Source organism: Gastrolobium bilobum, unplaced genomic scaffold (genome assembly GCF_033153095.1).
Source record: "Gastrolobium bilobum isolate Gb01-03AN ecotype WA unplaced genomic scaffold, APGP_CSIRO_Gbil_v1 utg115563, whole genome shotgun sequence".
NCBI classification, from domain to species: Eukaryota; Viridiplantae; Streptophyta; class Magnoliopsida; order Fabales; family Fabaceae; genus Gastrolobium; species Gastrolobium bilobum.
Genome location: NW_026895714.1, coordinates 10,443 through 26,194, shown reverse-complemented (window position 1 = coordinate 26,194; position 15,752 = coordinate 10,443). Strand labels below are relative to the sequence as shown.

The following is a 15,752-nucleotide window of genomic DNA, read 5'->3' as shown; positions in this document are numbered from 1 at the left end:
CCTACAATCCTACAACATAAGAAAACTTAAACCCAAGATTTATATTCGAGGGTCATTTAAGCCTAAAGCGTATCCAATTGTAGAAGCTCTAATACAATTTTAGAAGGTCAAAGTCATATCAAAATTTAAAGAAATGTTTATTATCAAAATTAAACATAAAAAGAATTTAATTTTGATGTATTGTCATTATAAAACTTCTTTACGTTACCATTTAATTAAGTACTGTCAACTTATTAAGAAATATGCTACACTTATCTCATATAATCAATTACGAATCGAATATTATGATACACTTAAAATTAAATAAAAAATATATACATCTTCATTTATTTCTTTTTCAAACAAATTAATTTTTTATTGTAAATAAAACATTGTTTTTAAACTTATGAAACTATTTTACTACACAAAAATATTAAAAAAAAAATATTTGAAGAACTTTTTTTTAGAATAAGTTTTGAAATCTTAGTAATGCTCTCATTGCAAGACAGTGGTAGTTTGAAGAGTGATAATTTGTAGGGAAAAAAAAAGGATAGTTTATGAACAAAAAAAATGATATGCCTTATTTTTTATTTTAAAAACAAATTGTGATCTCTGGTTTGTCTTTGAATCATTTATTCCCATATTTTTTTTCATCTAACTCCCTGGTGTTACTTAAGGGTTTTTTAATCAACATATCTAATTTATCCTTCTTACAAAAATAAGTTACTTTCTGTTATTTTCTTCCCCAAACTTTGCAACCATTTTGAAATCCAAGTATGGAACTATTCAACATAACAGCAACTAGTTTATTTCATGATAAAATTGTTATGGTTGTTTGTTTGAGAGATTATATATAGCTCTGAATTGTTCCCAAGCAGCTGAAGGTGAACTCTACATTGATGATGACAGCAACATTAATTTTCTGCAAGGGGCATACATCCATAATAGTATCCAATGTTGTGATCTCTGGTTCTCATCTATGTCTATATATGTATATAACTGCAAAAACATTGATCATAGTTTGCTCTGTGGGTGTAATGCCTCGTAAAGATCTTAGGGACAACTCCGAGAATAGCTCAGTTGGCAGCTGAGCTCGCAAGGAATTGTTTAGTGCAGGGATCAAACTCTGCCTCAAGCAGTTTCTTGGAAAATCTTTGAAGGCCAGAGGATAAGTCAAAAAATCTCGTCCTTTTCTCTGGTTACGAAGCTTAGTGCACCCACTGTTACAATGAGGAGCTAGCCCAAACAGGCCGTACCCCGAGGGTATGGTGCCCGGAGAAAGTTGAATGGGAAGACCTTTGTCAATGTACCAAAAAAAAAAAAAATCTTAAGGACAAATGATGGGATGAAAAATCTTTCCCATACAAGCCCATTTTGATGGTGAAGTTCCATCCGTTCCGTCAACTGGTGACTCATTTTTTTGCTTTAAAAACACGTTCTGTCCTTAAGAGCATCAGCACCCAACAACAAACATAATCGATTTGAGTTCATTGCTAGGGCTCCAAACTATACTCCTCGTGCTCTTAGCACAGTCTCCATTCATAATGATATTGTTGGATTCTTACTTTTGAATTTTTGAAGTTATTATGAAGTCCTAGATGAGAAATTATATCAATGGGGATATGCATGTCTGGGAACAGGAAAGAAATGCATTCTTTGTTTTTCATTGTGTAGATTTTAATCATTCATAGAAAACCAAAACTATATAATGAATTAGTCTCACATAATTATGCTTTAACAATACATGGACGCAAAGTCTTGGTACAAGATAATGTGATGAATGCAAAATCAAATTAATGCTGTGTAGCCTGTTCCTGTTTTGTTGAATAGTTCCATACTTGAATTTCAAAACTCTTGCAAAACTTGGGAAGTAGATGAAATGTATTTTTTGTAAGAAGGGTAAAATAGATATATTAAATAATTGAAAAAAAAAAGTATAAGGAGAAAGTGATTTATCAACTGCGGTATTTGAACTTCTTTGTCTTTACTTGTTTTATCTTCCCCTTCCAACTATTTGAGTTAATGGGCACTTAGCCACTTTTGTCCTTTTTATTATTTTTGGATCTCTGATTCAGTGCTGTGTTTCTCTCTTGAGTGGGAAATCGGGTCACCCGTTTCGGTTCTGTATTTATTTATACTTATATATGAAGAAGTGGCCATTGTTGCTGAATCTGTTATCGGGCATCCTTGTTTTGCTTCAATCATGTCTTTCTCTTCATGCTTTTACCACTCTCCCTTAGCATTCAAGGTACAGTTTCTGTTTTATCTTGAATTTGATTTGCTCTGGGTGCTTAATCTTATCTGCAGTTTTCTTGTCTTTTTGTGGACTTCTGTTCATTTATTTTTTCTTAAATGGGCTTTCCTTTTGAACTTTAAAGTTTTGAACTTTGAATGAATATCTGATTGAAAATGGCCTTCTGTCATGGATTTGAATCACAAAGGCATTACTAATAAATGGGCATTTGTGGATTTTTTTTTCCTTTTAAATTTAATTGATTTGACATTTTTTTTTTATATTTGCTTTCCATGGATCTATACTAGGGGCATGTTTGTATAGTAGTATTAAAAGGGAGTTTATGTTGCAAAAAGTTGGCTCTTTGTGTCACCAAAACCTCTAAATTCTCTTCTTATATAGCAATTATGGGTTTGTTCAGGTAGTCCTTGCATGTTGAACTGAGTTGATCTGTCTTTTAAAGAATTATCTGCACAATCCGGTTATTTCTCACTGACAAAAAAGTTAAAAGATCAATCAATGTAGTTCATTTATTCTTATGTATGGATAACATGGTGTTTATTTCCGGGATCAAGAAGTTTTCTTACGATTGAGACTCTATTTCTTATAGATTGATCACTTGGGGCTGGCTATAAAACCTAGTGGCACAGTTGGGAAGGGGCAAAATTTTCCTTTCCTTATCAGAATTAATGGTGCTGAGCTTTGTAACCAGCACATTGTGAGAGGTAGAGTCAACTTAAGTGCAGATTGGAGTTTCATAGGAGGATCCAGAGTTGTTGTGAAACCAAAAGCTACAAGATTGGTTCATTATCCAAAAAGCAGTCGAATACATGCTTCATGTAATCCTTTTTTAAGCTACATTTACTACTTTTGAAACTCAGTTTTACAATAACAAGATTTGGGTGTCTTGTGCTGGTCCAAATTAATTTAAGCACCCTACTGAAGTCTCTGGTGTTTTGGTTTTGCACTTTGATGACACTACATCATGTCATTGAGATTCTTATAGGTGAAGCTGGAGGTTCTGTTATAAGGTCTCTTTGCTTTAAAATTGCTTTCAGTGGTCTACTGTCAATTTGACCTTTGAAAATTTTCCCTGCATTTTGATTGGTATAATATCATTGGTGCAAGCTGTTTCTTCATTGATATAATTCATTATTCAATAGAATTGGCTATGCCTATGAGGAATCTTTGGCTATAATATTGGGTATATTTTGATTCTTATGCAAAAACAGTTGGATCTGTCTTACCAGTAAATTAATATTGTTTAACTTGAAAAATACAACAAATTAACGATTTGATACGCAGGATGCATTTAAATAGGCAGCCTACGTCTTTTGACGGTATCATCATAACCTAAATTAATGAATGTACTTTTGTCTCATTGAGTCATTATATTTATATGGACAGTGAAACTGAAAGCAATGATATATATATGGAAATGGATCTTCTGATGTGAGAAAAAACATGACATGGTTATGTGAGAAGATCACAACCATACAAAGTTAAATCAATAGTTATGATTTTGTAACTACTTATTTTACTATTTTTTCTCTCTCCTCTTTTATTACCATTGATCCACCTTTGTATGGTTATGATTTCCCACTTTACCATGTCATGTGATTTTTCACATCAGAGGATCCGGTTCCATATATATATATATATATATAATATGCCTTGATCTTTTTACATTATATACTTGATGAAGTACCCCTATTGAAAGAGGGGGAGGAAGTTTCATGGTGTACAATATTATGTCTGATTTAACTTTGCAATGTGTTGCTGAAGGCAACATGGTTTCTAGGTTTAAGGTTCATTAAGTTACGTGGTTTTATTCCTTTTAAGTTTTGGAGACCAGTTATTGATGTTAACATTGTTCCTTTTGCTTTGTATTTCCTTTACTACAATTTTCATGTGGCTGCTGATCTCAGCTATATTTGCTGTTCAGGGTTCCTACCTTACTGTTATGGTGTATGTAGCATACTACATTCAAATCCTTGAAGAAATTCGTTTTGGTTGGACACCGAAAACTCTAAATTGAAACCGCATGTTCTAATGTACTTGTAACTTGATTATGCTCAGTGCTTAAAACTCTTGCTATCATCAAATCTGCTATTTTAAGTTTAAGAAGTTGTTCAATTTCTTGACAAGGTATGCAAGACACCAGGTTTCACTGCATGTATTGAGCAATCCTTGCATCAATCTTGTGAATTTATTTTATGTAGCTCGTGTCTTGATTTCACAAGAATGGTGACCCTCATTTAGTTTTGTTTTATTTTTCTGGCATCCCCGAGCAGGGGGTGATTGACTGAGTACTACTCCCCATACAGTCTAAATTTCCTACAATCATTCAGGTCGGGTATAAGGTTTTGCTTTTAACTGTTGATTTTTTTTTGTTGTTGTTGTTATTTTGATGTAAAATGTAATGGGAATGAGTGAATCTATCATCATTAGTAAATCTATATACCAAAGCAGTGTTGTGTAACTACCTTAATCTCTTTGGCCATCTGTACTCTTTGTATAAAGTTGACAAACATTTCTTCTTTCTGTATAACTGGTGGTAACTATATTTGTTTTACTATATTCATTTTTCTACTTTTATGTTTCAGGGTTCTTAGGATCTCAACTTGCTAGCTCTGTCTTCACATTGGGAACAATAGCAGTGCTCCCATTTTACACACTTATGGTTGTAGCTCCAAAATCTGAGCTGGTATGTTTCTTGCTGTATTTGAGAAAGTTTATGATCACAATTCATCTTCAATTTTTTGGTTCATTAAGATCTTAAGTATCGATAATATCCAAAAATCATTTACATTGATATACATGTATGCTTCCCCCTCTCTTTTTTTATAATAAACTTAAACCTTTTTTCTGTAGCAGTAAAATTATTTGTTTGGAACTAACAAAAACAAAAAAATTGTTTGGTGAATTCTGATATTCTTCTTTCTCATACCATTTATTCGGTTTTGATTGTGTAGTTAATGTCCTTGTGCCTGATTCATTTTCCTAATTAAAAAATGCAGACTAAAAAATCTATGGAAAGTAGCATACCATATGTAGTGCTTGGCGTTCTATATGCATATTTATTGTACCTTTCTTGGACCCCTGAGACAGTCCGATTGATTTTTGCAAGTAAACACTTGCTACCAGAGGTGTGTATTCATCAATGAAGTTGTTTCCCTTAAAAAGAAAGTTCTATCCAACTGATAAATGTATGATCTGCTTGTGTACTTCGTGCAGCTGACTAGTATAGGAAAAATGTTCTCTAGTGAGTTGACTTTAGCCTCTGCCTGGATTCACCTGTTGGTTGTTGATCTTTTTGCAGCAAGGTTCTGCATTTTATCTTTCTTTCTTTCTTTTTTTCCAACCCTCCCCACCTGAGGTTCCTTTTTTCTGTTGGTTTCTCATTCTTTAGTTATTTTTCTAATAGCATTTCTGATTATTAATCCAGGCATATTTTCCATGATGGACTGGAGAATCAGATTGAAACTCGGCATTCAGTTTCTTTTTGCTTGTTCTTTTGCCCCATTGGGATTCTTACTCATGTCATCACCAAAGCAATGACCAAAACTACCAGAAAAGAGGGTCATGGTTTATAGAAGGCACCTGCTTAAACAGAAACAAACGGATTTCATTTGAAGTTTAAGAATTTGAGAAAGTCATGTTTGAGTTGAAGTTAGTTATAATTTCATTGGTACTTTATTCTTTGGTCTTCAATCAAAATATTACATAATTAATTGTTTGTTCTATCTCAAGTGTATCTATTACCAGGCTGAGTGTAATACTTCTTCGTTACGTTGCAAAGCAAACTTTTAATCAACCTTCTCTTTTAATCAGCATAAGCTGAAGCATCTATATAAGCAGTACGCCCTATGGTCCCTGGGAGGGTCATGAAAATTTTGAAACGCAAGTTGCTTTGAAAGGATTATTTCCCCCCAGAATATAATGCTTGCGGCCTCATTTCTATAACACTTCCCCCCCCCCCCCCCCAAAACTCCCGTAAAATCCAATGCAAATCCAATATCTTTAAGTTTTTTTTTAATGCCAAATTTGTGTTATATATGTATATATTATAACAGTTCATAAACAGGAGAAATTTAAATGAAAATAGCCTAAATCAATAAATAATCAATATCTGGAATTCTCAGCCAATATCAAAATTATTTGTCAATACTTTATATTTTGAATTACTTTACCGGGCAAAATGCGTTAGTTGTTATTTTTGTTAACCTTGGCCAGAATAATGCATCAATTCTTGATATCATGTATCTATCCAGTCGCTAGTTGAAACCGTTGATGGTTCCAGATTTTACTTCAGCTGCAAAAAGAACCACACAGTACAGACTATGGCAGATTAACGGAAGAGCAACTAAAAACATATGAAGACACAATACTATTTCCATAAAGCTAAAAGTCGGTAGGTGCTGTCTGTCATCCAAAAGTATTCTGTAAATTTTTCAATAAACTAACTAAATGTTACACACATCAAAGCACTCAGACAAATCTGACATATTTCAAAAGCTAAGTGATCTTAGTTTTCTTAGACTTCACTTGAGGCTTCTCAGGAATATCATCATCATCTTCTGAAGATGCTTCTAATAACTCATCTGGGACATCGTGAGGAACATTATGCTTTGTTATGAAATCCTTCAATATGGTCATGCTTTCCTCTTTCAATAAAACTAATTGCTCTGATAAAGAACCTTTGTTTGCCTGAACAGAATATGATTCTGTGCCAAGGCGAAGTGTGGCTTTCACCTGGGGCCTAGGATGCAATGCATCACATGAATCTGTTTCCATCTATGTATTTTGAAAAATTAAAGAAAACAAAAAAGACAGTTAGATGCTTCATTATTTAAGAGTGACACTGATAATAATCAAAGAAAATATAACTACAAAGTAACCAAAGACAACAAACTAGATATTAAGTGGAATAGAAACCATCCATTTGCATTTGCTTACGTACTACAAGTATTTTATTGAGGTAAAACAGGGAAGATAGACCAAAGTGCCACTCTTTGAAAAAAAATTTACCCAAATGCCACGCGAATAGTACTTTTTACTAGATTGCCACGTGACGTAATTCGCTACGACTGATAGCGAATTACGTTCGTTAATGATTTTGTGACACGTGTCATATTTTCGCAGAAAAAAACTGACTGGACGTAATTCGCTACTTATGGTAGCGAATTTGGTACGCAATATGGCCACGTGTCATGAAATCATTGACAAACATAATTTGCTATAAGTTATAGCGAATTACGTCGCATGACAGTCTGGTAAAAAGTACTGTTCGCGTGACATTTGGATAAAAAAATTATTAAACAGTGGCACTTTGGTCACTGTTCCGTAAAATAGTCTTACATAACTCCAAATCAAGCTCAATAATCTGCCATTTGCATTTGTTCTGAAACACCAGAACAAGAAAACCAAAAATATGAAGCTCGAAAGTCAAAATCAATCAAGCTTCTAAATTAAAACACGGAAAAACATGCATCAGATTCCAAATCCACGACCATGCAATCACACTATGCATATTAAGTAAGTCATCAATGATCCAATAAACACAAAAAATTCAGGAATTCAAGTCCAAAAGACAACCTCAACTCAACCCATGTCCTCAAGCATACACGGCTTAAGGTTCAGGACAAACCCACATATCAAAATCAGCATAGAATACAATTGGGTTATATAAATACCAAACCTACATACACACAGGCAATTCATCAAACAGTATATCTGCAAATAATAGTTTTTTAGTATAAGTCAGGTTTCCGATAACTAAGCCCCTCGAGAGACATAGAGTACAATAACATTGAGATTCAAACAAAGCGCACATAATTAAACAGAAAATTCCTCAACTTGAATAAAAAGCAAAAGGGTTTACCTTTGCCAATGCTGCTGCACGCTCAATCAACAACAATGCTTATCACTTATCAGTCACTGAATCTAAGTTCGTATTTGGGCCTATCTATACCAAACAAACTTGGGCTTTGAGATCCAAACCAACTTATTTTCATAATTCTCTGTGTTTTTTTTTCCCTTATCTTTTACAAAAATTAAAAAACTATTAAAGGCTTTAATAATTAAGAATGGTTTTAGTGTTATTCGGATGAAAGTTGAAACAGTTACTAGATAGAGTATTCTCATTTCTCCCAACAATATATTAAGGACGTTATTTTTAATTTTTTTATTTAATTCGGTTCGAATAGTATGAGACTTATATTTTAGAATTAAATATTAAAATTAATTTTTTATACACTTATTTAAAAGAAATTATGAGGATGTGTAGATTTTTAATATAATAACACGTTATAAGATGATATAGTAAATTTCTTTTTACATTGATAATGTATTTTTTTTTTGGGTAAGCTGATAATGTATTTAAATTAAATTAAGAAAACCACGACTAAAACATATGTTAGTATCACAAAATTAGACTCTAAAATGAACGAGTAAAGTTTTTTTTTTATTCAGGTTACCCTGATTTAAGGAATTGGACAACATTATAGTTTTTTTTTTTTTTTTTTTTAAAAAAAAAAAATCAACGTTATAGTTTTCTTTTTCTTTTTTTAAAAAAAAATAACGTTATAGTTTTCTTTAAAACCTAATGATTTACTGAAGGAATGATATTTTTAACAAAAAGGGTAAAGTTGAGAGATTATGTACACTTTTTGAAACACAAAAATAAAGATCACAAGCTGTGAATGATTTTTTGTTTTAGAAAAAAAATATTAATTTTAATGCATAATAAGTTTAAAAAAATCCCTAATATATTAGTATATTATTTAACAAAGGATTTAAGATTTTCTACACACATAAAAGTATGTGAAGTCTATATTTTTTTTTTCTCTTCTTCTCATATAGGCCTTATATATTTTTATATGTGTATGAGATAAATTTATATAATAAATATGAGAAATAATAAATCCTTTACTAAATTTAACATTTATATTTGTTATTAATTATTAATACAGTTAAATTCATTAAATTAAGTGTGATATATAATTTTTTTTTAAAAAAAGATTGTAGTTAGATTAAAACTTGTTTACGAGAATAACTATAAAGTACCGACACTTTAAAAATTCTGACATGTCGTATCCGACACTTTTGGACACTCTTCGATACTCCAACACCCATTATAAAAATCTAAAAAAAGATTCAAAGGTTATGTTACGTTGAGTTTTTAGTTCTAACTATTAAATTCGTTGTATTACGATTATTATTTTATTAAGTTTAATATAAATATTTGAAATATCTTATATTTTTTTGCAAAATTGATGAATATTATAAATTTAGTTTTATTTTTTATTAAATTATTGAATATTAAATATAATATATACTATATAAATTAAAAATATTATTTATGTCGAAGTATATATTTTTTAAAATTAAATGTAATCCCATCTCTCATTGCAGTCAATATCAATGCTAAATAGGAGAATAATAAGGATAAACAGACATTAAAAAAGTAATCATAGGTTACTCCTGTGGTTTTGGTAAACATAGATTGCTGTTGCAACACCCTTATCTTATTGAAGCTAAAGATCAAAACTTTGAAGAAGAAGAAGAAGAAGAAGAAAGGCAATGGCTGTTTCTGTTTCATGGTTCCACGCCCATTTTCTGAATGTTTCAAAATCCAACATTTCTTGGAAGCCTGTAGCAGTCCTCAGCAGCAGAGGCAAGAAGATGGGGGTCTCTTACGATCTGAAGCAAGGGCAGTCACGTGTTTTCCACGAGCTTCCTTCGGGTCTGAGCATGGAAGTGATTGTGCAGAAGGGTGTTACAGAAAAGGAGCTAGAGAAGAAAAAAGAACAAACCCCTTTGGTATTTGTTCATGGAAGCTACCATGCTGCTTGGTGCTGGGCTGAACACTGGTTCCCTTTCTTTTCAGCTTCTGGCTATGATTGCTATGCTCTTAGCTTGTTAGGACAGGTCCATTTTTTTCTCTCTCTCTCTCTTAAAACAAATCCCTTCCCTTTTTGTTGCTGAGTTTAAAGAAAAGAACCAAAAAATAATGTGTATCTGATGATTTGGTAACTGTTTTAGTGTTAAAATAGTAGTTCCAATGTGATGGGTGAATAGTAATCTTGGTAACAACCATGTCAATTCAGAGTAAATGAATAGGTGCTGAATGATGTATTTTGGGGCCTCAAAATGTTAAATTAATCTAATGAATTAATGGGGAGATTCCCTCTGTTATCTTAAGTGATGTGACATTTCATATTCTGTTCTTTTATTTATCTTTGGTGAGTGACTCTAGTATCATATTCTGTTCTTAAATGAATATGATATGTGCTAAATCCAAATTCAAGTTGTGCATACACATACCTGCATGCTTGTGTTGTATATTTTTGTGGCTACGTACACACCAACCTCATTCGGATAGATTTTCGGTCGATTGATGAATATGTGATTTTTAAAGTATGCCTTTGGTGATTTCACATTGTTCTTATGATTGTCTGCTATTGTTCTGGCATGCATTCTACATGGGCAGGGTGAAAGTGATGCACCTGCTGATTCAGTTGCTGGTACACTTCAGGTATAGTACCTCTCCCTTTACTAGTTCAGATTTAATCATCTATGAACGTTCAATTTTTGTTTCATAATTTCGACATATTTCATCATGGATTATTGTCATATACTCTTATAATATCCTGTTTGCACCATATCCTGCAGTAGACACATGCAAGAGATGTTGCAGATTTCATCTATCAAAATATCAGGTCACCACCTGTCTTGTTCGGACATTCATTTGGAGGGCTTATTATTCAGTATTATATTTCCAATTTAGGAAGTGACAAACACATAGGTACTTTCTGAGTCTGGCTTACTCATGCACATACTTGTTGAAAAGTGGTTAAATTAGAGAATTCTGGATTCCAGGCTCATACAATTGTTAATTGTTTAGAATTATTTACACCAAATGCTTATTTCAGGTTATTTTGAATTTGACATGAAAACACCATAGTGAATGTGGTCAAAGACACAGATGTGTTGCCTTTTAAGATTTTACTAATGAGGGATAGTTTTATCTTTGTAAAGAACACTCTTTTTGACCATGAGTGACTAACTTCATATACGTAGTCGATGCTTAGGACTTATATTTTGGGATAACATGTCAATGATCCTAAAGGTTCCCAATAAATGCAACTAGTGTAATGTGTACACCTTTCACGATTTTATAGGTCTCTGGTGCATGCTTTAGATGTAATGCCTAGACGCATAAAAAATAGGCTAAATAGACGAATTGGGATTGATAAGGAAAACCCTAATTCTCAAAGAATGATAACTATGTTAGAATATAGGCTAAACTGATGAATTCGGGTTGATAAGGAAAAACCTAGTTCTTGAGGAATGTTAACAGTGTTCATAAATTCAATAACTAACAAATGGAGTCTTAAACACTCTTTTATATAATACTAAATATCCCTAAAACACAATAAAAACGCAAAATTATAATATTGCCATTGAAATTAAAATAAGCCAAAAAAACCCAAAAATGATGCATTCACACATGACAAATGCACAATTCTAGACCAATTCTAAGTGCATCAAGTTGTCTTTTATGGTATCAGTTTGTATTTTATTTTTATCCCCCCAAATATATATTATATATATATTCAGTAATCTACTACTCTCTTTTGACAAATTTTTTTGATGCGTGTTCTATAAATAGAACCTTTGTACCCGAAGCTTAGAGGAGCTGTCCTTGTTTGCTCTGTCCCTCCTTCCGGTAATAGGTAACTAACTAAACTTTCTAGTATGTTATTATTGTTATGAGTGCACTGATTGAGAATTCTTCTTTATTTTCGTTAGTGGGCTAGTGTGGAGATATCTCTTTTCCAAGCCAATTGCTGCCTTCAAGGTATTTGCACTGACTTTTCTGAAGAATTTGACTTTTCTGTATTTATTTGATTATATGTGTATATCCACCACCTGGCAGGTTACACGCAGCTTGGCAGCAAAAGCTTTTCAAAGCTCTCTTTCTCTTTGTAAGGAGACATTTTTCTCAGCCACAATGGAGGATCATGTTGTTAAAAGGTTTGTTATCCTGAAATCATTCTCCCATGAGCACTTCCATTGAAATTTGAAAAGGAAAGATGATGCTTGATGATATATTCATAGGTTGTTGCTAGATTTCATATGGAAGAAAAATGGAAATTGAAACTATCAATTATGGAAATGAACTAAGTCATGTACCAAAACATGGTTAGTTGTAATCAAAGCTTATTATTTATTAACGGGTAGAGGTGGGGAATAAAGGAAGAAATTCTTTTAAAAAAATGTGCCTAACAATAAGCCTTGGCAATGCAACACACCGAGCTTCAAAACTACAGAAAATGATTGATTATTTAGTAGTAAAACAGATTGGTTTACCGTGACTGACTTTATATGGAGTAAATTCAAATAAAGAAGTCAATAGGGAAAGAATGTTTATTACTGGAAGATAGCTAGAAACTAAATTTATAAACCCCATAAACATGAAAATGCTGAATTCATGCTGAACTTCTTGAACTTGATTTTTGTGTTAAATATCCTTTGTGTAATTTGTTATATATATCACTACCATGCTTTAGTTATTTGCATTGCATCTAAAAAAGTTTTTTACTGCGTTATTTTGGATTCTTAGTCATTGCATTGCTTGTTGTCAAGAGATACAATATAGAACTAACAATTGTGTTTAAGTGATCTTTTTAGTTTGATTAAGCTCACCCTTCAACTCAAGTCAGGGGTCATTTGCTAAGGTTAACACGTGTTGTGTTTAAATTTAATTTTGCTGCATATTTACCCAATATTTCCAAAGCTTTTGGTGTTTGGGTATGCGCTTGTTGGTATTAAGATCTAGTCAGCACTAGTTCACTACAAGTTGGAATTTTTATTCAACCCTTCAACCACAATCTTGGTTCCAAAGTTAATCTGGTTTTTTTGTTAACCGTGGCTTTGGCATATATATATTACAATTCGTGTGTGAATAATAATCTGAATGTGCTTGAGCCACTTTCATGCATTTTAATTTTTAATAATATTTACATCTATTCATGATTAACAAATTGTGTGATTTATTTCCCTTTATAATTTTTAGCAGAATTTTTGACATATGGGGCCAAATATGGAAGGCTTTGGTGTCATGGAATGGTGTTGTCATTTGTCAATAACATTGACCATGATATCTTTTTATCCCCGATTAATTTTCTTGGTTTTCAAGTTTATTCAAAACCTTTGGCTTGTTTTCATATTTCAGATATCAAGAGCTAATGAAAGAAAGTTCCAGGATGCCATTGTTTGATTTAAGAAAGCTGAATGCATCACTTCCAGTTCCTTCAGTGCCAAACTGCCCTATTGAAATTCTTGTTTTGGGTGCAAACGATGACTTCATTGTGGTAAGCTGTGTGTCTAAAAAATGGTCAAGTAACTAAGTGTTTTTTTCTCCAATGATATTGTCTAATACATTGAATTATTATTGCCCAGTTATCTTCTCTACCAATGTTTCTGCAGCGTTGATTTGAATTTCGTTAGTATACACTATTTTCAATTATGCAATTTCCTCCCTTTATTGGTTACAGGATGCAGAGGGACTTAAGGAAACAGCTAAGTTTTATGGTGTGTCACCAGTATGTGTTGAAGCAGTTGCCCATGATATGATGTTGGACATTTCGTGGGAGAAAGGTGCAAAAGTTATTCTTTCATGGCTAAATGGTTTAGAAAAGTAAGAAGCAGGAAATAGCAGGAGAAATCTTTTTGGTTCATTCTCTCATTTTGGTAGAGAGTACATGCTTTTCTGTATGGCTTCAAATCATTACTAATGATGTAGAAGGTGCTCCAAGCTTCAAGTTGAGGCAATAGAGGAAGGTCCAAGCAAGAATGTGATTGAGCTGTGTAATACAGTGATCCAAGTTTCACCATTCATTAAAATATTTGCACCTTTATGTACATTTGAGATCAAGCATGAAATCTCACACAATCGTTTTGAACTAGAAATGTGAATAAAACAAAGGATTGATAGCCAGATGAAAGTGTAACGCCTGGGCAGCTTCAAGAATCAATGACTATCCCCACATACTAACACGAGACTTTTCAGTGTGCTTTTTTCTCACTCGCACACTTTCCGGGAAAACTTCTCAAGAGGTCACCCATCTCAGAATTACTCCAAGTCAAGCACGCTTAACTGTGGAGTTCTTCCGATCCGGGCTACCGAAAAGCAGATGCATCTTGTTAGTATAGGTAGTACCAATTAATTCTTATAAGCATCCCAAACTGTGCAGTCTATCATACCTGCACAGTTTTTGGAATTTCTCTCTTTCGGGTGTCGATTCGATTCATTCGTTCATGTAACCCCCACTGGAAGCCTGTCATGAGCCGCTCCTTATCTATGCCCTTTTGCACCGGTGATCACTCCCCGCCCTCGTCAACGCTCGGGATGTTACAGAAAGTTTCCTTGTTTTCTTGAGATGGTTTAGGTCGAAAAACTTTTAATAGGGTCAACTAAAAAAAACCTAGTGATGATCTTGAAACTAAAAACAAGTTGGAGATACAATAGTATACATTAGTAAATTTGGTGATATTATCAAGGAGGTTTGCACCTTGTAATATGAAGGGGAAAAAAATGCATTTGCAGCTTTTTAATCACCAGTTAAGTAGATTGAAAATGTAAATGATTTAATTGTACAAAAAGAAGAATTTAAATTGGTTAAAACCTTGATTATTATAAGAGGAATGATATCATACCCTCACCTTAGTTTAAAATACTCGCACACTATGCCCCATGGACGGTTGCATAGGTTGGTAGGACAATTCATGAAATGAATTCATATCATTTAATATTTTTTAATTTATTAGTAGATATAATTTTAATCAATTATCTGTTAGAGTTCCATTCAAAGATAAATGACCGCAATTGTCTCTGGCTTCTTTCCTATCTCTCTTTGGAAATATTTCAATCAGTTCATTGTTTCGCGACTAGTCCGATTCAGAGTGAGTCCAAGATTTAAGCTTTAAATCCTTTTCAAAAGTGATACTAGTAAGGATTAAACACATGTTTTCACCACCACCTGCCCAATTCTTATGCGCCAACTAAACTACCACTTTAATTCTCTCTCTCTCTTCTTTTAAAAGTCATTTTATCATTCTCTACTTTTAGTCAAGCAAAGCAACCCTCTAAATTAAGATATTGTTCTATTTTATAATTTTAAATAAAATCAATTATTTACCTCTAGTTGACAGTAAATTTCATTTATTTTCTGGTAAAATAAAAATAATAATGATATTTTTAAAAATAACTAAAAAGAAGTAATTATAGTTTTGTTTTATTTAATTTTATTATTAAAAGATTAAATAGTAATAATAATAATAATAATCATAGAAAAATAAGAATAAAAAATAAATTGGAAAATTTCTCGTACATATATATGTTTTTATTTTACTAGTAAAACTACCATGATTAGTTAATCCTTAATTTATACGTATACAAATAAATATGATATTGATAAAATTGTAACATTCCACATTATTCACTTATAATTGTCTTAAAAACTCATTACTT

At 32.4% G+C, this 15,752-nt stretch overlaps 3 protein-coding genes across 4 annotated transcripts; 2 read left to right on the top strand and 1 right to left on the bottom strand.

The window, feature by feature from the left end:
- The first annotated feature begins 2,017 nt into the window (after positions 1 to 2,017).
- LOC133293930 (protein ABA DEFICIENT 4, chloroplastic-like) lies at positions 2,018 to 5,952 on the top strand. The gene is made up of 6 exons (XM_061492557.1): positions 2,018 to 2,227; positions 2,823 to 3,051; positions 4,819 to 4,919; positions 5,233 to 5,361; positions 5,450 to 5,538; positions 5,661 to 5,952. Exons 1-6 carry the CDS (start codon positions 2,183 to 2,185, stop codon positions 5,806 to 5,808), a joined length of 741 nt encoding a protein of 246 aa, XP_061348541.1. The 5' UTR covers positions 2,018 to 2,182; the 3' UTR covers positions 5,809 to 5,952.
- Positions 5,953 to 6,490: 538 nt separating this feature from the next.
- LOC133294040 (uncharacterized) lies at positions 6,491 to 7,951 on the bottom strand. The gene is made up of 2 exons (XM_061492690.1): positions 7,922 to 7,951; positions 6,491 to 7,009 (listed from the first exon to the last, which is right to left on the bottom strand). Exons 1-2 carry the CDS (start codon positions 7,934 to 7,936, stop codon positions 6,731 to 6,733), a joined length of 294 nt encoding a protein of 97 aa, XP_061348674.1. The 5' UTR covers positions 7,937 to 7,951; the 3' UTR covers positions 6,491 to 6,730.
- Positions 7,952 to 9,723: 1,772 nt separating this feature from the next.
- LOC133293915 (uncharacterized) lies at positions 9,724 to 14,170 on the top strand. 2 transcript variants are annotated; one of them, XM_061492541.1, is made up of 8 exons: positions 9,724 to 10,144; positions 10,707 to 10,751; positions 10,892 to 11,021; positions 11,889 to 11,952; positions 12,029 to 12,077; positions 12,156 to 12,253; positions 13,455 to 13,593; positions 13,777 to 14,170. In XM_061492541.1, the coding sequence occupies exons 1-8, from the start codon at positions 9,797 to 9,799 to the stop codon at positions 13,921 to 13,923; spliced, it is 1,020 nt and encodes a 339-aa protein (XP_061348525.1). In that variant the 5' UTR covers positions 9,724 to 9,796; the 3' UTR covers positions 13,924 to 14,170. The 2 variants fall into 2 exon arrangements, with proteins under 2 accessions (XP_061348525.1, XP_061348531.1); XM_061492547.1 differs by having other exon boundaries at positions 10,892 to 11,025; positions 11,887 to 11,952.
- Positions 14,171 to 15,752: the final 1,582 nt, after the last annotated feature.